The sequence below is a fragment of the Stomoxys calcitrans genome, chromosome 1 (genome assembly GCF_963082655.1).
Source record: "Stomoxys calcitrans chromosome 1, idStoCalc2.1, whole genome shotgun sequence".
NCBI lineage: Eukaryota > Metazoa > Arthropoda > Insecta > Diptera > Muscidae > Stomoxys > Stomoxys calcitrans.
In genome coordinates, this window is record NC_081552.1 from 20,513,613 (window position 1) to 20,536,528 (window position 22,916).

General features: G+C 35.7%; 1 protein-coding gene across 3 annotated transcripts in view; it reads right to left on the reverse strand.

The window, feature by feature from the left end:
• The window catches only part of LOC106084651 (whirlin), a 255,495-nt gene that overhangs the window by 20,296 nt on the left and 212,283 nt on the right, over positions 1-22,916 (reverse strand). For 2 of the 3 annotated variants that reach the window (XM_059360094.1, XM_013248507.2), the window contains one exon: positions 5,199-5,279. The exons of the other annotated variant lie outside the window; for it this stretch is intronic. In XM_059360094.1, coding sequence (XP_059216077.1) covers positions 5,199-5,279 — 81 coding nt within the window. The remainder of the gene's footprint in view (positions 1-5,198; positions 5,280-22,916) is intronic. 3 annotated transcript variants of the gene reach the window in all.

The window sequence follows — 22,916 nt, forward strand, 5'->3', positions numbered from 1 at the left end:
AAAACATTGGAAGGCTACAAATATTTTGTTATTTGCTCCCTACATTCATAACTTTCACATTTTGTGATTAATATGCTAAACGTCATTACCGTCATTTTGCCCAAAACACTTGACTCCAAAATTGGATATCAAATTTGTTTTCTACTCTCAAATACCTTTCATTTCAGTCCCATATTGTCATGATCGTCAAATAAGCCTATTTTAAGGGGTTTTGGGGCTGAGGCGTACTCTACTCTTGAATACCTTTCATTTGAATCCCATATTGTCCCGATCGGTCCACTTTTATTTTTGGGTAGTACTTTTTTGATAAGGGGGAGAGTCCGCCCCACTCCCGATATTCAAAAGTTATATAGCCTACGTTTCCTTCCAGACCAACCCACATAATCTGTAAAAATTTCAAGGTAATCGGTTCTGCCGTTTTTTGAGTCTATAAAGAACAAACAAACAAACCGACAAACAAACACAATATGGGATTCAAATAAAAGGCATTCAGGAGTAGACTACGAAATTCATATTAATAATTGGATCCAAGTAACTGGGGAGCCGCCACGACCCCAAAATCCCCTAAAATATGTTTATTAAACGATAATGACAGTATGGGACTCGAATGAAAGTTATTCGGGAGTAGATTACGAAATTGGTCAGGAAGGAGAAAATGGCTTTAAAGTTTGTAGATATTGGAAGGGGCGACCCTCCCCCGTTACCCCAAAAACACCACTTAAAACACGTGGACCAATAGGGACAATATGGGAACCAAATGAAATGTATTGGGGAGTACAATACGAATATGGTATTAAAAATTGGGATCATGTATTCGAGGAGTCGTCAATCCCCAAAAACTCCCCCAAACAAACATATTAGACGTAAATATCAATATGGAACTCAAATGAAAGGTATTCGGGACTAGACTACGAATATGACATAAAAAAATAAGGTCCATGTAATTGGTGATCGCCCCACCCCCAAATGAGAATATAATTCGATTATAGCTAGATGAGCCTCAAATTAAATGTATTTGATAGCAGGTTACGAATATGACATTAAACTTTGTGTCCAAGAATCTAGGTGGTGCTTTACTTCCTAAAGTCGCCTCCAATAGTTTATTTGACCTATTAAAACAATGGGGGATAAAGTGATAGATATTTTTAAGTGGAGTGCGTTATTCAAATTTGTGCTCAAGTGGCACATGGAGTGAGGCGCACAATTGTCGTACACCCCCACCAAACGGCTGTATACACCAATTATGACAATATGAGGTTAAATTCAAAGTATAAGTTTGTGGACTGCGAATATGAAATCTTTATTCTGCTCATATATCTAGTGGACCACCTCACCCCAAAATAGTTGATCAGTTATAAAGACCTAATAGGACACTGCCGCCATACCTCCAAAGTTATGATGTTCAGTGTGATAGGAGGTGGCCGCCATTTTTAGCTCATCGACAAGGAGCCTTTTTTTCCTAGACAAGTCCAAACAACGTGCTGTTGGGCAACACTTTCATGCTCAAAAGTTTGACAATGTTTAATTACTAAGAACTGTCGCCACCGCACCAAACATTATAACCGGAAAATTAGTTCCCTACCACTGAGAATCGTTTAATATGGCAATTTGATTTGATTTAAAAAATACTAAATTATGACTATTCAACAGGTATCCATAAAGTCAGTTATAGACAACTAACACATGATGATCAATGTTATAGGCGCTAAGCCGCTCCAAGCGAGTAGCAGCATAGACAAAGGAAATCTATAGACTCAAAATGTTCAAAAATGCTCTAACAGATGGGAGTAATGTAAAATTCTCAGTCGTTTATATGTGATTGCGCCAGCACCCGGGGCGACATGGAACGGAGAACTTTTAAGTTATTTTGTTAATATTTTGGGTATTAAAGTCTAAACCTTTCCCTTATCGATGGCAGCACTAAAATTTTAATAGGCGCCATTTATTCTGTTTGCAAATGGATCAACTGAATGGAGACGCCGTCACGAACAGAGAGAAGGCAGAGTGCTAAAAATAGATTATGCAGCATTCATCTTTGTTACGGCAACCTATCGGTCCGTAAAATAAAGAAAAACAAGTAAGAAGGCGTTAAGTTCGGCCGGGCCGAACTTTGGATACCCACCACCTCGGGTATATATGTGAACCACATTTCGTCAAAATCCAGTGAAAAATGCATACCTTATGCCCCATAGCAGCTCTATAGATATCATCCGATTTAGACCAAATGCTTATAAGTACATGTCATTGTTCAACCGAGAGATCGGTCTATATGGCAGCTATATCCAAATCTGGACCGATCTCAGCCAAATTGAAGACAAATATCGAAGGGCCCAACACTAGTCATTGTCCCAAATTTCGGCGACATCGGACAATAAATGCGCTTTTTATTGGCCCAAACCCTTAAATCGAGAGATCGGTCTATATGGCAGCTATATCCAAATCTGAACCGATCAGGGCCAAATAGAAGAAAGATGTCGAAGGGCCTAAGGAAAATCACTGTCCCAAATTTCAGCAAAATCGGATAATATATGTGGCTTTTATGGGCCTAAGACCATAAATCGGAAGATCGGTCTATATGGCAGCTATATCCAAATCTGGACCGATCTGGGCCAAATTGACGAAGGATGTCGAAGGGCTCAACGCAACTCACTGTCCCAAATTTCAGCAAAATCGGATAATAAATGTGGCTTTTATGGGCCTAAGACCATAAATCGGAGGATCGGTCTATATGGCAGCTATATCCAAATTTGAACCGATCTGGGCCAAATTGACGAAGGATGTCGAAGGGCTCAACGCAACTCACTGTCCCAAATTTCAGCAAAATCGGATAATAAATGTGGCTTTTTTGGGCCTAAGACCATAAATCGGAGGATCGGTCTATATGGCAGCTATATCCAAATCTGAACCGATCTGAGCCAAATTGACGAAGAATATTGAAGGGCCTAACGCAACTCACTGTGCCAAATTTCATCCAAATCGGATATAAAATGTGGCTTTTATGGGCCTAAGACCCTATATCTGAGGATCGGTCTATATGGCAGCTATATGCAAATTTGGACCGATCTGAGCCAAATTGACGAAGGATGTCGAGGGGCCTAACACAACTCACTGCCCCAAATTTCAGCAAAATCGGATAATAAATGTGGCTTTTAAAGACCTAAACCCTAAATCGGCGGATCGGTCTATATGGGGGCTATATCAAGATATAGTCCGATATAGCCCATCTTCAAACTTAACCTGATTATGGACAAAAAAAGAATCTGTGCAAAATTTCAGCTCAATATCTCAATTTTTAAAGACTGTAGCGTAATTTCAACAGACAGACGGACGGACATGTCTAGATCGTCTTAGATTTTTACGCTGATCAAGAATATATATACTTTATAGGGTCGGAAATGGATATTTCGATGTGTTGCAAACGGAATGACAAAATGAATATACCCCCATCCTTCGGTGGTGGGTATAATAAAGTATAAGAATTTCGTTGTTATATGCTATATTATTTTTTGCAAATTTCCCACCCTAATTAATTTAATTTAATTTAATTTAGTTTTTTTAGATCTTATTTAAATTGGCTTTTTTATTTTATTTAATTTGTCTATTTAGTTTAAATTAATTTAATTTTATTCCAGCCATATACAACTTTTCTCCTAAGTGGTGTGCGCTTTTTAGTTGAGACTTGGATTTTGAGCTAAAATTGAAAGAATGCCTATGCCTAGTTTATATATATCTATCTTACATATATATCTTTCTTTTAAAAATTTACGGCCTTATTCTTAAAACTTTAGGAAACCTTATACAAGGTTTATTAGACAGTTCTACATTAAGCTTTGTGAATAAGGCCGTTAATTTTAAATAGTTTTCGTCATTGCCATACAAAAATTGTTTTTGTTGTGTATTTGAGAACTACATCTAAACATTGATTAAAAACTTAAAAGAAAACTTAGATAAAAGAACCAATGACTAACCAACTATTACTAAGTATACAAAAATTAAAGACAAGAACTAACGATTAATGGATTGGTGCATGATTAACACAAATGGTAAAAAACGAAAACTAACGAAAATTTGAAAAAAACGGAAGATGAACCTAAACGTACAAATGCCCGATTTCCGACAGATTCGTTTAAGGTCAATGAGTATTATTTTGTTTTATTGATGATGATCATAGCTATTTGCCAACACCTTAAAGAAGCTAGTTGAAAATGGGGCAAAATTAGACAAATGAAATTGGTTAAGAACAAAACCAAAGACAGGGTGACTCATGCGTTATGGTGCAATTATATTTTTCAAGCTTTCTTTGAATTTCTTACTGTTAGTTTTTTTTTTCTATTCTAAGCCACAAATTTTGTTGAAAGTTTGTTAAAGAAAACAAAAGGTGAAATGAAAATGAAAACGGAAACGAAGGGGTAATTAAACAAATATCCAGACACGCACACATACACTGAGCAAAATAATTGGATTAAAAAAAGTTCTAAGATACTTACACACAATTGTTAGAAAACTGAACTTTTATACATGGTATTTTTACATGTTCTGTTTTTTTTTGCTTTTTTGTAAATTAGAGACTTAATTTTTCTATAATGACTCTAATTGGAAGTTTAAGTTAACTAAATTGAGACAAAGAATTCTTAAACTTAATCAAAAGTTTTAAGTGCAACTAAAACGGAGATGTACTACTTTGGATTTCAATTAAAATTACTAAGAGAATTACACACAGACAGAAATAGAGAGCGAGAGAGATTACAGATAGAGAATGAAATAGAGACGGAAACAGACAGAGTGGCTGGAGTGGGTGGTGTGATTTTCAAAGCAAGCCTTTTTTTTGAGAAATTTAAATGAATTTCAACAAAAAGAAAACAAATATTGGTGACCAATAAAAAACCTTCTAGCAAAAATTGAAACATAAAATTTTTATTCTAAACTATTGAAAAATTATAAAAAAACAAAATCTGTTCAAAACTTCTTTTATTTTGTCGTTTATTTATTTTGTATTTAAGAAATTCATTTGCATTTTTGATTTGAAGGATTTTTAAAAGGTTTCAAAAAAGTGCATTTAAGTCTCGAATTAAAGTTTTGTTGTTTGATTTGGGTTTTTGGTTTAGTAAAGTTTTTTCTTCTGTTTTTATGTGGTAGCGATTTCTTAAGTTTCGTTTATCTTTGAACTGAATTGAAATGAAAAATACAATTGCACTTACAAGAGGTCGTCCCCAATACCATGATTTGACACGTTGTGTTAAACCACCCAAATGTGAACGTAATCCATCTAGGTAGCCTCCCTGAAATGTACAATGAACGAGAAAAAAAAGGAAAAACAGGAACATAGACGCACAAAAAAGGAAGACAACACAAGAAAGAAACCAAAGGAAGAAACGTAAGAAAATAAAAAAAGGGAGACAAAATATTTTTGGTATGGCCATAAGGTTGGGAGATAGAGAAGAACAGAGAATAGAAGCGGAAGTAAGGATTTATTTTGTTGTTTTTTTTCAATTTGTTGGTTGTAAAATTTTAATATGAAATATGTTTTGTAGTTTTTTTTTAAGTTTTTTTTTATCCATAAATACGAACAATAAGGTTACAATTATTTTTGAAGGTGGGTTAAGGATTGAAGGTCAGATAGGATTAAACATAGACCAATTTTATTTATGTTTTAGTTTTGTTTCGTTTTTAACACGCACACATACACACATGTATAATTTATGGGGGTTATAGTATTTAATACCAAAAACAATTTACAGAAAAAAGGAATCGTATGGATTTTATGAGTCAAAGAAAAAACACCAGAAATAGAAGAAACAGAATAAAAACGGAACCACAAATATATATATATATAATATGGATATATTGTTGTTTCTTCAAAAAATAAACTTAAATTTTATAACAAAATCCTTAAAGGGTTGTTTTTATTTTCTATAAACTACAATTTTCTAGAAAACTATTCAATTGCAAAAAAATTTATGGGAAACTCAAAAACCTCTAAAGATCAATGAATAAGAACTAGATTTCTTGTATACTTCTAGACCTAACTATTAAAAAGTGGGAGTTACCTACAAACTTTTTTCTTTGTGTTTTTTATTCAAAAAACCTACATATTTTTTTCTACAATTTATACAATTAAAAATCCTAACTAAATTTTTACCCACATTAATTTACATATTTTAAATTATCTCCGAATATGGTATAAAATGGTGGTGTTTGATTCTTTGTCTCCAAGCTTTACAAAGCTCTAGATTCTAAGAAATTTAAAAAAAAAGCTATCAAATGCGATTAAAATTTGTTTCCTTGTGTAAAAAGAGAAAAAAGACTAATTTGATTTTTTCTGATGTTTGTAATGATTTGCGATCAATTATTATTCTTGTGTGACTGTATATTTGTGTTTTTACTTTTCTGCTGTTGTTTTCCTAAACTTTTTATTTTTTTTTTATTTTCCCCTCAATTCTCTTAATATCGCTTTTCATCTTTTGTTTTTTTTTTCTCTCGAACACTGTTTAAAAAAAATTAAGAAACTAAAACAATATATGTAAATTCCATTCTGGCTCTATTCATATATGAAAAAGCTTATTTTTATTTAAGCATTTTCAAGCTATAAGCAAACAACGCTTACCTGTTCCTATGTAGTTGCAGTTTGTTCAAGTCCATTTTGTTAAGCCATGCAATGAGAAAAAAAGGAGAGAGAAAAGAAAACCAAACCGTCTCCAGGTAAGTCAATTATATTAAAATTTTAAGAAATATAAGCAATGTTATTTTGGTATAGTGAAAGCTTTATGTTATCCAAAAGTTTGTATGAGAGTTTAACAGAAAGGTAATGAAAGCTTTGGGCGATTTTCTTCTTTAATTTTCAATTTAATTTGCAAAACAAAACAAACTGAATAACCAAAAAGAAAAGGGTTTAGTATATACATGGGCTTTATAATTCCAATTTGAATAAGTAAAAGCGTGCTAAGTTCAGACGGGCCGTATCTTCCATATATATATATATATATATATATATATATATATATATATATATATATATATATATATATATATATATATATATATATATATATATATATATATATATATATATATATATATATATATATATATATATATATATATATATATATATATATATATATATATATATATATATATATATATATATATATATATATATATATATATATATATATATATATATATATATTTATGGAAGCTAAATAGTAATTCGTACCGATTTTGATATCATTGAGAAAAAAAAAATATCAACTGTTATAAAAGAATTATATATGCCAATTTTGTTATAAAAGAATTATATATACCAATTATAGCTATGTTGCGCAAAATCGGACGAACATAGATATGAGAGTGTTTAATTCAGCACCAGATTGGTGCAAATTAAAATAAAACATATTAAAGTAAATTTTTTTTTATCATTTTAATTCATTTGAAGAACAACGGACGGACATCTAAGTATTTGGACGATGAGTTGACAACTGATAATGATATTACATGGCCATGTAATGCAAAACAAATGGTTAGATGGCGATATTGTTTGTATTTGAAGGGTAGATTAGTACACGAGTGTAATACAGGTGGCGTTGTATGAAGATTGAATGAACGAGCTTCAACATTCAGCCCCCCTTGCACTAGTCCAAAGTCATGTTGATGTTGTCATTCGCATCCACAATGTTGTTGTAATAGTCAGGGACATCGATCCGACAGTCATGAATAATGATTATTGTCATTTGGCATTTTCCAATTAGATATATTTTTTAGAATCCTCATTGATGAAATCTAAATTTGTACGCTGGGGAAAAAATTTTGTTCTTGCAGGTTTGACTCGTTAAAGTTCAGAATTAAACAAATTTGCAAGTTGATGCAAAGTAAAATCAAACAACTTAAAGTATATTTTTATACCCACCACCGACGGACACATCGACACATCGAAATATCCATTTCCGACCCTATAAAGTATATATATTCTTGATCAGCGTAAAAATCTAAGACGATCTAGACATGTCCGTCCGTCTGTCCGTCTGTCTGTTGAAATCACGCTACAGTCTTAAAAAATAGAGATACTGAGCTGAAACGTTGCACAGACTCTTTTTTTGTCCATAAGCAGGTTAAGTTCGAAGATGGGCTAAATCGGACTATATCTTGATATAGCCCCCATATAGACCGATCCTCCAATTTAGGGTCTTAGGCCCATAAAAGCCACATTTATTATCCGATTTTGCTAAAATTTAAGACAGTGAGTTGTCTTAGGCCCCCCTTCGACATCTTCCGTCAATATGGCTCAGATCGCTTCAGATTTGGATATAGCTGCCATATAGACCGATCCTCCGATTTATGGTCATAGGTCCATAAAAGCTACATTTATTAACCGATTTTGCTGAAATTTGGGACAGTGAGTTGTGTTCGGCATCATTCGTCAATTTGGCCAAGATCGGTTCATATTTGGATATAGCTGTCATATAGACCGATCCTCCGATTTAGAGTCATACGCCCATAAAAGCTACATTTGTCCGATTTTGCTTAAATTTGGGGCAGCGAGTTGTCTAAGACCCTTCGATATCCTCCGTCAAAATGGCTCAGATCGGTTCAGATTTGGATATAGCTGCCATATAGACCGATCGTCCGATTTAGGGTCTTAGGGCCATAAAAGCCACATTTATTATCCGATTTTGCTGAAATTTGGGGCAGTGAGTTGTCTAAGACCCTTCGATATCCTCCGTCAAAATGGCTCAGATCGGTTCAGATTTGGATATAGCTGTCATATAGACCGATCCTCCAATTTAGGGTCTTAGGCCAATAAAAGCCACTTTTATTATCCGATTTTGAGGAAATTTGGGGCAGTGAGTTGTGTTAGGCCCTTCAACATTCTCCCTCAATTTGGCTTAGATCGGTCCAGATTTGGATATAGCTGCCATATAGACCGATCTCTCGGTTTTAGGTTTTGGGGCCATAAAAAGCGCATTTATTGTCCGATGTTGCCGCAATTTGGGACAAAGAGTTAAGTTAAGCCCCTCCACATATTTCTGCAATTTGGTCTAGATCGATTAAGATTTGCATATAGCTGCCATATAGACCGATCTCTCGATTTAAATTCTTGGCCCCATAAAAGGCGCATTTTTAATCCGATTGCACTGAAATTTGACACACTGACTTGTGTTATGCTTTTCGACATCCGTGTCGTATATAGTTCAGATCGGTTTATTTTTAGATATAACTACTAAAAAGACCAATATTTTGTTATACACAATTAAACAATGACTTGTACTTATCAGCATTTGGTTCAAATTGGATCATATTTCGATATAACTGCTATGTGACATAAGATATGCAATTTTCACCGAATTTTGATGAAAGGTCACCGAGGTGGTGGGTATCCAAAGTTCGGCCCGGCCGAACTTAACGCCTTTTACTTTACTTGTTTGTCTATAGGCAGATTAAGTTCTAAGATGGGTTATATCGGATTATATCTTGATATAGCCCCCACATAGACCGATCTTCCGATCTTCTTTATTTGGATATACCTGCTGCATAGAGCGATCTCCCGTTTTAAGGTCTTGAGCCCATAAAAGACGCATTTATTTTCCGATTTCGCTAAAATTTGGCATAGTGGTGACCTATGTTAGGCTTTTTGACATCCGTGCCCTAAATGGTTTTAGCAACTTGAACAGTGAATTGTATTTATTATACCACTCGATGTCCATGCCGAGTTTAGTCAAAATCGGACCATATTTAAATATAGCTGCAATGGGTTCATAAATGATGCATTTTTCTCCGGATTATGACGAAAGGTTGTTAACATATAAATCCAAAGTTCGGCCCGTCCGAACTTAATGCCTTTTTACTTGTTGAGTCTATGTGGAACATACAAACAAATATCCAAATCGGACGAAAATTGCATCTTGTAAGGGCTCAAGAAGTAAAATCGGGAGATCGGTTTATATGGGAGTTATTTTAGATTATAAAACAGGTTAAGAACACTACATGCAAAACTTCAGCCAAATCGGACAAAAATTGCGGCTTCCAAAGGCTCAAGAAGTGAAATCGGGAGATCGGTTTATATGGGAGCTATATCTAAATCCGAATCGATATGGCCCATATGCAATCTCCAACGACCTACATCAATAATAAATATCTGTGCAAAATTTCAAGCGGCAAGCTTTGCGTGTTCGACCGCTATCGTGAATTCTACAGACGGACGGACGGACATGGTTAGATCGAATCAGAATGTCGAGACGATCCAGAATATATATACTTTTTGGGGTCGCAGATCATTATTTGAAGGTGTTACAAACGGAATGACTTGGTTAGTATACCCACATCCTATGGTGGTGGGCATAAAAATAAAAATCGGTTTCAATCACGAAATTTATTGATCGCGAAAATGAAAACATCAATCACCGTTTTTAAAGAAGTAAATGAAAAATTTTCTATTAAAAAAAATTGCATATTCATGAAAAAAATTTAAAAATTTCCAATCAATTTTTTAATTGATTTTTTGAAGTTTGTTTTGAAATCTGGTTCGTAGCATCGACTGTCGACTGATGTTTAAAATGTTGCTTAAGTAAAATCAATTGAAGTCTATATTGCAGACATTATTAAAGAAGGGGTATAGTGTCTTACAACAATTTGTAGTTCAAACATATTTCGGTTCCATTAAAAATGAAATTTCAATCACGATTGTTATTAAAAAAAGAATATATTGTATATATTCAACTAAAAAAGTGATTGAATCAATAAATTTTTAAATTGAAAACAATTTTGTTTTCAATAAAATTTTTAATTGAAAATTTTTTATCTATTTTTCTCCAAGCCATTCAGCCATAACGAGACATACTATCATGTGGTCCTTTGGTCATTCAGTTAGAAGAGGTTTCACAAAACAACTGTCATTTTTGGTTAGCTAACAAAATAATCTACATTTGTACATTTAAATATTTTTGCAAGACAATGTGCTCTTATAGGTTAGATTTTTATACCCTCCACCATAAGATGGGGGCTATACTAATTTCGTCATTCTGTTTGTAACTACTCGAAATATTCGTCCATATAGTATATATAGTATACCCCATAGTATACCCCATAAAGTATAAATATTCTTGATCGTCGCGACATTTTATGTCGATCTAGCCATGTCCGTCCGTCCGTCCGTCTGTCTGTCGAAAGCACGCTAACTTCCGAAGGAGTAAAGCTAGCCGCTTGAAATTTTGCACAAATACTTCTTATTAGTGTAGGTCAGTTGGCATTGTAAATGGGCCATATCGAACCATGTTTTGATATAGCTGCCATATAAACCGATCTTGGGTCTTGACTTCTTGAGCCTCTAGAGTGCGCAATTCTTATCCGATTGGAATAAAATTTTGCACGACGTGTTTTGTTATGATATCCAACAACTGTGCCAAGTTTGGTTGAAATCGGTCCATAACCTGATATAGCTGCCATATAAACCGATCTTGGGTCTTGACTTCTCAACCCTCTAGAGGGCGCAATTCTCGTCCGATTTGACTGACATTTTGTAAATAGTGTTTTGATATCACATCCAACAACGGTGTGAAGTATGCTCCTAATCGGTCCATAACAGGATATAGTTGCCATATAAACCGATCTTGGGTCTTGACTTCTTGAGCCTCTAGAGGTCGCAATTATTATCCGATTTGCACATAGTGTTTTGATATCACTTCCAACAACTGTGCAAAGTATGGTTCTAATCGGTTTGTAACCTGATATAGCTGCCATATAAACCGATTTTGTGTCTTGACTTCTTAAGCCTCTGGAGAGCGCAATTTTCCTCCGATTTGGCAGAAATTTTGTATAACGGCTTCTCCCATGGCCTTCAACATACGTGTGCAATATGGTCTGAATCGATTTATAGCTTGATACAGCTCCCATATAAACCCATCTCCCGATTTCCCTTCTTGAGCCCCGAATCGGACTATAACTGATATAGCTGCTCCTCCGTCTTTATTCATTATACTTTGTTTGCCTAAAAACAGATACTGCGCAAAGAACTCGACAGATACGACGATGGTGGAGGGTATTTAAGATTCGGCCCGGCCGAACTTAGCACGCTCTTACTTGTTTTTTTTTATTTTTAGTCAATATTTTCCTGGAAATTTTAAGCTCAGTACTTTTCTCTTTGTGTCTTAATAGCATACTTGGATTTTGTTTTTCGTTCAATGTCTATAACCAGGTTTCAAATCAATGTATGAGTTCCTAGGACACAGGAAATATTATTTAGATATATCGATATTCATATGGTATCAAATCAAGTTTTTCAAACAGCCATATACAACTCTACAATTAATTTTACCCTCTTGTAAGTTAACATATTCTTCTTATCTCATAATCAAATTGTTTTACGCCCTTGTTCTATCGAACGTAAAAATAGAACTTTAAACGAACTAAACTTCTTATTATGGTCCAAACCCTAGAAAAGTCCAAAGCCGCACACATTAAAGTTCGTTTAAAATGTTTAAGTTCAATAATATCCTTGGAACTCAGATAGTTGCCACAAAGCAACCACCTGTCTATGGGATCAATGCCATATGATTAGTAATAGTTCGTTATACCATTGTGGTCAAGAACAAAACATAGTTTCATAAGCATATGCGTATATATATATCCTCTAAACCAATACGTCTAAGCCAATACGTGTTAAAGATGTTCCTAACCAAGGAACTGGTTCCTATAGTGAAACATAGATATTAAAATGGGCGTGATGTATTTTTATATCCTTCACCGCCACTGTGGTACAGGGTATTATAAGTTTGTACATGTGTTTGCAACGCTATGAAGGAGAAGTGCTAGACCCATAGATAAGTATACCGATCGACTCAGATTCATGTTATGATTCGATTTAGCCATGTCCGTCTGTGAGGCCATGTATTCTTGTTATCAAAGTGCAGGACGTATTTGTTGTCCAATCATCACAAAATCTTGGACATTTAATTTTTTTGGCCGAAGGACGAACGCTATTGATTTTGGTAAAAATCGGTTCAGATTAACACATAGCTCCCATGTATATGTATCGCCCGATTTTCACTTAGATGGGAGTAGTTACTACACAAAATTTGGCACGGACAGTTTTGTTACTAATACTAGCATATCTGCAAGATTTCATCAAAATTGTTTTAGATTTGTATATATATATATATATGTATCGCCTGATTTGCACTTATATGGCCGTAGTAGCAACAATTTTCAAACGATGTGTTTGAAAGTCGGTTCAGATTTAGATATAGCTCTCATATATTTATACATTGCCCAATTTATAATTGTAGGGTAGGTGTAGGGTATTATATAGTCGGCTAATTTGCCCATGGAACTGGGCAAACTTCTCACATATCACTGAGTGTTGTCCGATTCAAATATTAAGCTCAATAATAAGGGGCCACGTTTTTTTAGCCCAGTTCGAACAGAGTACCGCAGTGCGACACCTCTTTGAGGAGTTTTAACATGTCATAGTACCTCACAAATGTCGCCAGCATTAGGATGGGACAACCCCCGCTGACATTTTTATACCCACCACCATAGGATGGGGGTATACTAATATAGTCATTCCGTTTGTAAACATGTCGTAATATTCGTCTAAGGCCCTATAATGTGTATATATTCTTGATCGGTTGGATTCTGAGTCGATCTAGCCATGTCTGTCCGTCCGTCTGTCGAAATCCCGGTAGCGGTCGAACGCGTAAGCCTAGCCGCTTAAACTTTTGCATAGATACTTAGTATTCATGTAGGTCATTGGGGATTGCGAATACACCATATCGGTTCAGATTTCGATATAGCTCCCATATAAACCGATCTCCCGTTTTGACTTATTGAGCCTTTGGAAGCGGCAATTTTTGTCTGATTTGGCTGAAATTTTGCATGAAGTGTTCTGTTATGATTTCCAACAACTTAGCCAAGTACGGTTTAAATCAGTCTATGACCTGATATAGCTCCTTATAAACCGATCTTCCGATTTCACTTCTTGATCCCTTGGAAGCAGCAATTTTTGTCTGATTTGGCTAAAATGAGGTGTTCTGTTTTCATTTCCAACAACTGTGCCAAGTACGGTCCGAATCGGCCTATATGTTGATATAGTTCCCATATAAACCGGTCTCTCGATCATCGTTTTTCGGTTCCTGGAAGCTTTAATTTTTGCTGGTTTGACAGAAGTTTGGTATGTAGAATAAAAATATGGCCTTCAACATTTTAGCAGAATCCATGGTGGTGGGACCCCAGGAATCGGCCCAGCCGAACTTAGTACGCTGTTAGTTATTTTCTGATGTTCTTGTCAGGATTTTATTAAGTTATGTAAATGCATTCTATTTTTCAAGAGGAAATTTTCTTTTCTTTCGTTTTAAACACAACCTCAAGATTAGAGTGAATCCTAAAGAGCGATTATGCATAACCAAAAGAGAGTTAAATCTCTTAAAAAATTTTGTAGATACCTATAACCTATATCACTACTTATTAGTGATGTGAGAGAAATCTGCTCGCAGATTCTTGAACATATATTCCTTAAACATATTTCAAATATTGTCTACTTTAGGTGCAGTTTTATTGAATAGGAAAGTTCGGTTACGTTGGGCGCCAGTTAAGGTTTTATTAGGAATTGCTGAAAATAAGCATACATGATATTTAAGTACTTAATAAAGCAGTTACCATGTTTTTATGAGTTTAATTGATCTTTGTCAAGAACTCACTCGTTGGGCACTAGTCGCTCTTTATAAAACTCATTGAATATATATATTAAACTAATCATTTTAAGTTTAAACACTCTTTACTTGCAGCGATGTCTTTTCCAGATCAAATGTTTTTGCGATTACAACAAACAAAACACGTAAAAGCGTGCTAAGTTCGGCCGGGCCGAATCTTTTATACCCTCCACCATGGATCGCATTTGTCGAGTTCTTTTCCCGGCATCTCTTCTTAGGCAAAAAAGGATATAAGAAAAGATTTGCTCTGCTATTAGAGCGATATCAAGATATGGTCCGGTTTGGACCACAATTATATTATATGTTGGAGACCTGTGTAAAATGTCAGCCAATTCGAATAAGAATTGCGCCCTTTGGGGGCTCAAGAAGTAAAATAGAGAGATAGACAGATTTCGACCATAAAAAACACGTATGTTGATGGTCATGAGAGGATCCGCCGTACAAAATTTCAGGCAAATCGGATAATAATTTCGACCTCTAAAAGCTCAAGAAGTCAAGACCCAAGATTGGTTTATATGGCAGCTATATCAGGTTATGGACCGATTTCAACCATACTTGGCACAGTTGTTGGATATCATAACAAAACACGTCGTGCAAAATTTCATTCCAATCCGATAAGAATTGCGCACTCTAGAGTCTCATCAAATCAAGACCCAAGATCGGTTTATATGGCAGCTATATCAAAATATGGACCATTTAAAATACCAACCGACCTACTCTAATAACAAGTATTTGTGCAAAATTTCAAGCGGCTAGCTTTACTCCTTCGCAAGTTAGCGTGCTTTTGATAGACAGACGGACGGACGGACGGACATGGCTAGATCGACATAAAATGTCGCGACGATCAAGAATATATATACTTTATGGGGTCTCAGACGAATATTTCGAGTAGTTACAAACAGAATGACGAAATTAGTATACCCCCCATCCTATGGTGGAGGGTATAAAAACGAAAATAATTTAAGCCTGCGAATCTTAAGTAATCTGCAGTTGGTCTCTTCAACGTCGTTACACTGCTATGGCCTTAGTCTAGATATTTCATGTGCGGTGATGTGGCTGGCATTGCCACCAATTATTTCTTGTTTATCTGTAAAGTGTTCTGGGTCTTCCCCCCCACTTTGCCTCGAGTTGGCTGCAATTTTTTTGTTTGCTGTTTTCTTCTTATTCTTCTACAAGTGTCTGGCGTTTTCTCAACCACAGCGAACCAGAACATGAATTGCAAAGCCAAACATGGTCACAGATCGTTTTCTCACAATCGCACAGCAGCATACAGTTGGCCAAACAACTGAAAAACTATCAAAATGCGTGTGCGTCTGCGCATGGTCTGCAAGTGGCCACATTTTGTGGAGAAGGCAAAAACGACATTAAGACCCAAAAAAAGAACAGCCAAAAGAGGAGCATTAACCACACTCAGATTGGCCTGCTTATGGACTTGTTTGTTTTTGTTTTGTGTTTTTTTTTTTGGTTATTTTCAGAGCTAGACTTGTTTTATGAGCTCTTCCAACCACTTTTTTCACTTAGGTTTGGTGCTGTGCCCTGCTGCTCATTGCTGCCTGCTGGTTTTCCCACAGCCATTCATTTGGTCTTTTGCTTTGGTCATCTTTGCTTCGCGTTTATGCCACCAATGTGCTTACAGTGATTTTGTTAATCGCATAGAAGTAAGAGTGTTTGTCGCTCAACATAAGCATGCTACCACTTAAATTCGACTTCGGATTTTCAGTTTATTTGTATATATTGGCTCTTAAGAAAATATATATATTTTTTTAATTTTGATTTACCAGCCTTTTAAAACAACGACAAACATTTTTAAGAGTCTGCCAAAAAGAGAGCAACAACACGAGAGTGGATATGAATAGCATCCCAGAGAAAATTGTTAGAAAAATTTAAGGGAAAACTTATTGAAACACTCTACATTTTAAAGCTGGTAGCATTTAAAACGCTTAAAGTCTGGACAATATGACAAATTAGTAATTTTATTTCTATCACCTAGGAATATGGGTATACAGTTCTAGTCATTTCGATTTTAACGTTTTAAAATATTGATCTAAACAATATAGGTGAACGTTAGGGTGATTTTATTTCAAAGAGAAAAAATTCTATGTCGGCTTTTTTTTGGGGACACCCCACTAAAATGTTTAATTTTGTTAGATTTTAAGGCTCCAAAAGTTTTAACACCACTGGAAGATGTTAACACGGTAAATCTAAATCGATTTTAATAGAAATACACTGAGGTTTAAGATGGGTAATACAACATTCCTATTAGCACAAGGGTTACCTAGCACGTTTTTAGGGACATTGGCTTTATTATCTATACTACTTACGTACTTGGGTCGCCGAAGTCCCCAAATAGCCACATATTTGAAATTTTCAAAACTTTGAGGCCCCAGCAGCATCTTAACATTGTGCTCAAATTATGGGAGTCTTAAAATCGAATAAAAAGAAACATACAAGGGGGGTGCCGCAAAAAAGAAAAAAAAAATTTTAAACCACCCTAGTGTACATATTCTTGTCGAAATCACGTTAGCGGTCGAACACATAAAGCTAACCGCTAAAAATTTGGCAAAGATACTTCTTGGTCGTTGGGGTTTGCAAGTGCGCCATTTTGATGTTGCTCCGATATAAACTGACTTGACTTCTTGAGCTCCTAGAAACCGCCATTATTATGATCCAAATCGGTCTATAACCTGATATAGCTCCCATATACGGTGGAGGCCACCGTACCACAGATGTTAGCATGTCCGTCTATTACGCTGAACGCCTGGGTTCGAATACTGGCGAGGCCATCAACAAAATTTTAAGCGGTGGTTATCTTTTCCTAATGCTGGCGATGCTTGTGAGGTACAATGCATAGGTCGCAATGCGGCACGCCGTTCGCACTCGGCTATAAAAAGGATGCTCCTTATCATTGAGCTTCAAACTTTAATCGGACGACACTCATTGATATGTGAGAAGTTTGCCCCTATTCCTCAATGAAATGTTTATTGGCAAATTTGCATTAGCTCCCATATAAACTGATTTAACGATTAGAACTATTGAGCTTCTGTAAGAAACAATTGTTCTCCGGTTAGGCTGAATATGACTTCCAACGTTTATGGTAAGTATGATTCAAAACCTCATACAGCTTCCATATAAACCGATCCGCCGATTTTACATCTTGAGCAAATAAAAGCCGCCGTTACTGTGCAAAAGGACTGAAATTTTGCACAAATTGTTCTTTTACTGCTTTCAATGGGTATATCAGGTAAAACAGTGTATAACCTAATATAGCTCCTTTATAAATTGTTTTCCCGATTTGACATTTTGAGCTCCTGGAAATCGCAATTGTTATCCCATACAGCTGAAGTTGTGCAAGAAGGATTTTGTTATGACATTCACAATCTATCGGCACAAAACCATAAGGGCCGATCTCCCGACTAGCCTTCTACGGCTTACAAAAAAATTAAAATTTTTGCCCTGATTGCTAGAAGTTTGGTGTGTAAAATACAACTATGCCCTTCCACTAACTTTATTTTGGGTAAACTGTAACAGAATCCATGGCGATGGGTTCAAAGCGTGAATTAAACATTGTTATTGTATTTATTAGATTTTTGTTACATTGAAAGGAAACAGATCTGAAGTACATATATTGATAAGGTATTTTGTTACTTTTACTAATGTCCGAATTATTTCTGTTCCTAGCTTTGCAAAATAAATCACGTTCATGTTAGTCCCTTTTGTTCAAGTCACTTTTGTTCCAGTAACTTTTGTTCCAGTCACTTTTGACCCAGTCACCTTCGTTCCAGTAATTTTCGTTCCAGACACTTTCGCTCCTGTTAATTTCGTTCCTATCACTCTCGTTCCTATTACTTTCTATCCCATCACTTTCGTTCCTATCATTTTCGCTCCAATCACTTTCGTTCCTATCAATTTCGTTCCTATCACTTCCGTTCCTATCACTTTCGCTCCTATCACTTTCGTTCCTATCACTTTCGTTCCTATCACTTTCGTTCCTATCACTTTCGTTCCTATCACTTTCGTTCCTATCACTTTCGTTCCTATCACTTTCGTTCCTATCACTTTCGTTCCTATCACTTTCGTTCCTATCACTTTCGTTCCTATCACTTTCGTTCCTATCACTTTCGTTCCTATCACTTTCGTTCCTATCACTTTCGTTCCTATCACTTTCGCTCCTATCATTTTCGTTCCTATCACTTTCGTTCCTATCACTTCCGTTCCTATCACTTTCGTTCCTATCGCTTTCGTTCCTCTCATTTTCGTTCCTATCACTTGCGTTCCTATCACTTTCGCTCCTATCACTTTCGTTCCTAACATTTTCACTCCTATCACTTTCGCTGCTATCACTTTCGTTCCTATCACTTTCGTTCCTATCACTTTCGATCCTATCACTTTCGTTCGTGTCACTTTTTCATTTCTTTGCAATCACTTTTTTTCAGTCACATTTTCGTTTTGGTCACTATTGTTGTAGTCACTCTTTTCCTCTCACTTGGAACTGTAGTGTGTTCTGTTAGTCGTTGCACGAATCTTTGTCTGCATTTTGTTATCACATTTCGTTCGCTCAACAAGTTTGAAGTTGATGTGAAGTGTGCGGTTTCTTGGCTTACACACAGCAATGATTTTGTCTCAACTCATCAACAGAAACATATTCAGTTGGACTTGGGCGTTCGAAAAGAGCGGTTCGCATTAAACTCCTGTAAACGTAAATCAAACATTCGTGTAGCAAATATAAAAAAAAAACAAACCAAAAAAAAAAAAAACGATAGCAAAATTTCTATTTATTATACAATACAGCAAGTATAAAGGTGGGTATATAAAAACAAAAATTATTTTAAGAAACATAAAAACAAAATAAAATACCAAAATTGAATTGCAACATATCGAAAAGTGATGAAAAATTAAAACACGCGCTCTGTTTAAAACTCCATTAAGTCAAGTTGCCAGCTCGTTTTGTGTTTTACGTGATGCGTTTATAGAGTTCATTCAGCCATCGTTGAGGAAATACAAGTGTAGCAATTTTGAAATTGCATAAAATGCAACACAAATAAATGTGGAGCAAACTTTACGCGGAAAAAAATTGGAAAACCCGGAAATAACATTTTCTAAGTAAAAGTCCACTCATAATGAAGTCGCTATGCCAAGAAGAGAAAGAAACCCAACCACATGAACTGCATATATTTTTTTCTTTTTTTAATCATTTTATGATTTTATAACATTTTGCAAATCGTGCGTTTTCCGTTTTTTTCTTTTAATAAGGCAAACCAAAGACATTTCCCAGTCAGCAACAGCAAAGAGTCGACCACAGCAGCAACAGCATCAACTGCAGAATTTAGTGTGTCATTGAGATTTTCGCTTTTGTTTTCATGCTTTGCTAACACCATCATTAGCTTTGCCAACCACACACAGCCAGTTAAGTTTGTCCGTCAGACAGTCAGCCTCAGTATCACAAGACCCTAGCTGACAATTTCCATTGTTATCTACCAGTGAAGCATATTCACAAAAAATCGCCAGTAAACAAAACAAAAACGCCCATAATATAATTATGCAGTTAATAACGTAATGGGAACAATAACAACACCAACTACAACCAAGCCAACTACAACATCAAGGCAGCAATATGGCCAAAAACACCAGAAGCCCAACATCTGGGTGGCTGTTCGCTCGTCTGCCGGCCATGCTTTAAAAAATGTGTAAATTTTTCACAGATCATGCGAAACGTTGTGACACCAGTTGATTTTAAACTTCCCATTGAAGCATAGTTTGGGGGAAAAGGGGCGATTAGATATGGTTGATGTTGGTGTGGGGGGCAAACTTTTAATGGTTTTTCTTTGGCAAAACTTCTTTCGTTTGCTCTAACATCTAAAACTCCCCCCTTTCTCTAGCCATCATGGTAGCACACAGAAACTGTCATGGCTTTCTTTGGTGGTTTCTTTTCCTGCCTAACCGTTGTCATTGCAAGCTTCACATTATTTATATTGGTGGTGATTTTTAACGCTCAAAAATTTTAAACACGATTTGGAATTTAATTAACCTCTTCATCTCTATCAGCTGGAAGTTGTTCATTTTGGTTGTACGGTTTGTTTTTGTTTAGCTTTTATTTTGGACCTGTCCCCCTTTTTACTTGTGGTTTATTTTGTGATTTTTTAAATTTAGGTTATTATGGTGCTCACGTAAGCTTTTTCAATATTATTTGAAGTGGGTTAGAAGTGATTTATTCATGGTGATTTTAGAATGGCGACATTGAATGTGTCACAATTTCTGTGCAAACAGGTTCATCAATGCTTGGTATTGGTTGTTGGGTTTACGAGTATGTCTGATTTGATTGATGTCCCACAATAATTGGGGCCAGTCATCATAACACTTTTAAAATGACTTAATTTTTTTTGGTTTATATTGGAGCTTTAAAATGGATGCAAATGGGTGTTCTTAAAAAAAACAGCAAAAATCATTTTCGAGGTTAATAAACTCATAAGCATTGATTGCAAAAATAAAAGATCTAAAAATATTTTTTTGGAATATATGTTGTGTCTTAGTGAAAATTCGAGCTCGAGTTGGAATTTTCAATAAGAAACAAAAAAAGAAAATAGGTCGTATATTTAAATAATTCCAATTTTAAAATGTTTTTAGAATATTGCCAAAAATATTTTTTTCAGTGATGAATACTTAAGTTGTCTTTTCAATCTCCAACTCCAACAAATCGAATTTAAGTATACATGAATAAACTGTTAGACTTCGTGCAAGATCTAGCTATTTGCGAAAAGCTTCATGGGTGAAGAAAGTCATTGGGTAGTATTTAAAATAAAAATTGGGATCTTGTGATAGTTTTCTCGCTTTTCTATAACAAATCAACATGCCTATGTCAACCCCTCTTCACGGTTTTGTGCAAGATAAGAGAGCCTTGGGACGAAAATATTTTTACATGTTGGCGGTATGCTTCGAAGGAGTTTTTAACACGCTCTCATCCTTGGGGGCCTTTCATAGATTTAAAGCGAGTCGAGGGTTTATTTTCAGTCGAAAATAATACTTTTATACCCACCACCATAGCATGGGGGATTTACTAATCTAGTCATTCCGTTTGTAAAACCTCGAAATACTTGTCTGCAACCCCATAAAGTATATATATTTTTGATCGTTTGGACATTTTGAGTCGATCTAGCCATGTCCGTCCGTCTGTCGAAATCACGATAGCGGTCGAGCGCTAGCCGCTTGCATAGATACATTTTGTTATTTAGGCATGTCGTTGAGGATTGCAAATGGACCATTTCGGTTCATATTTGGATATAGCTCCCATATAAACCGATCTTTCGATTTGATATTTAGAGCCCCTGGAAGCCGCAATTTTTTTTCCCATTCCTTCCAACAACTATCCCAAGGGTTGAAATCGGTTATATATCTGCCATATAAACGGATCTCTCAATTCCATGTTGCTCCTATGCAAACCAATCTTTCAATTATCCTTGTCCGGTCCTAGAAGCTTTAATTTTTGCCTGGTTTGACAGAAATTTGGTACGTAGAGTAAAATTATGCACGGCATGTGTGGAAGATGATATGCCGTTGTCCGTCTTTCGAGAGTCAAGGCAAAATCTCTCCTGCCTAATTTCAATAGAATCGCTTAACAAATGGCCACATTATTGCAATATTAGTCCTAATCGGACGAACACTTATATGAGAGTTATATCCAAATCTGAACCTATTTTTTCCAATTTCAACAGGCCTCTTGCCTAAGCTAAACAATATGCCTGTAGTAAATAAGAAGATGATCAGGTAAAAATTGCGGCCTGACAGACGGACATAGCTAAATCGAATCAGAAAGTGATTCCGAGTCGATCGGTATACTTTTTAATTGATCTTTTTCTCTTCCTTTTGGGTGTTACAAACAAATATACTTAGTTATAATACCCTATACTGCAGTAGTGGTGTAGGGTATAAAAATGGAGTCCACCGTAGCGCAGGGGTATGTATGTCTGCCAATGACGCTGAACGCCTGGCATCGAATCCTGGCGAGAACAAATATCCAGCGGTGGGTATCGCCTCCTAATGCAGGCGACAATTGTACTGAGGTACAAAGTTACTTTACCATTTGGTATGTCAGTTTATAAAAACTTTTCCTGGGGAAGGGGTGATGTAGTATCCTATTTTCATCACGGGATCATTATGGACCATCTGTGGAAATTTCAAGACAATCGGTTCACCCGTTTCTCAGTCTATAAGGAACACACAAAC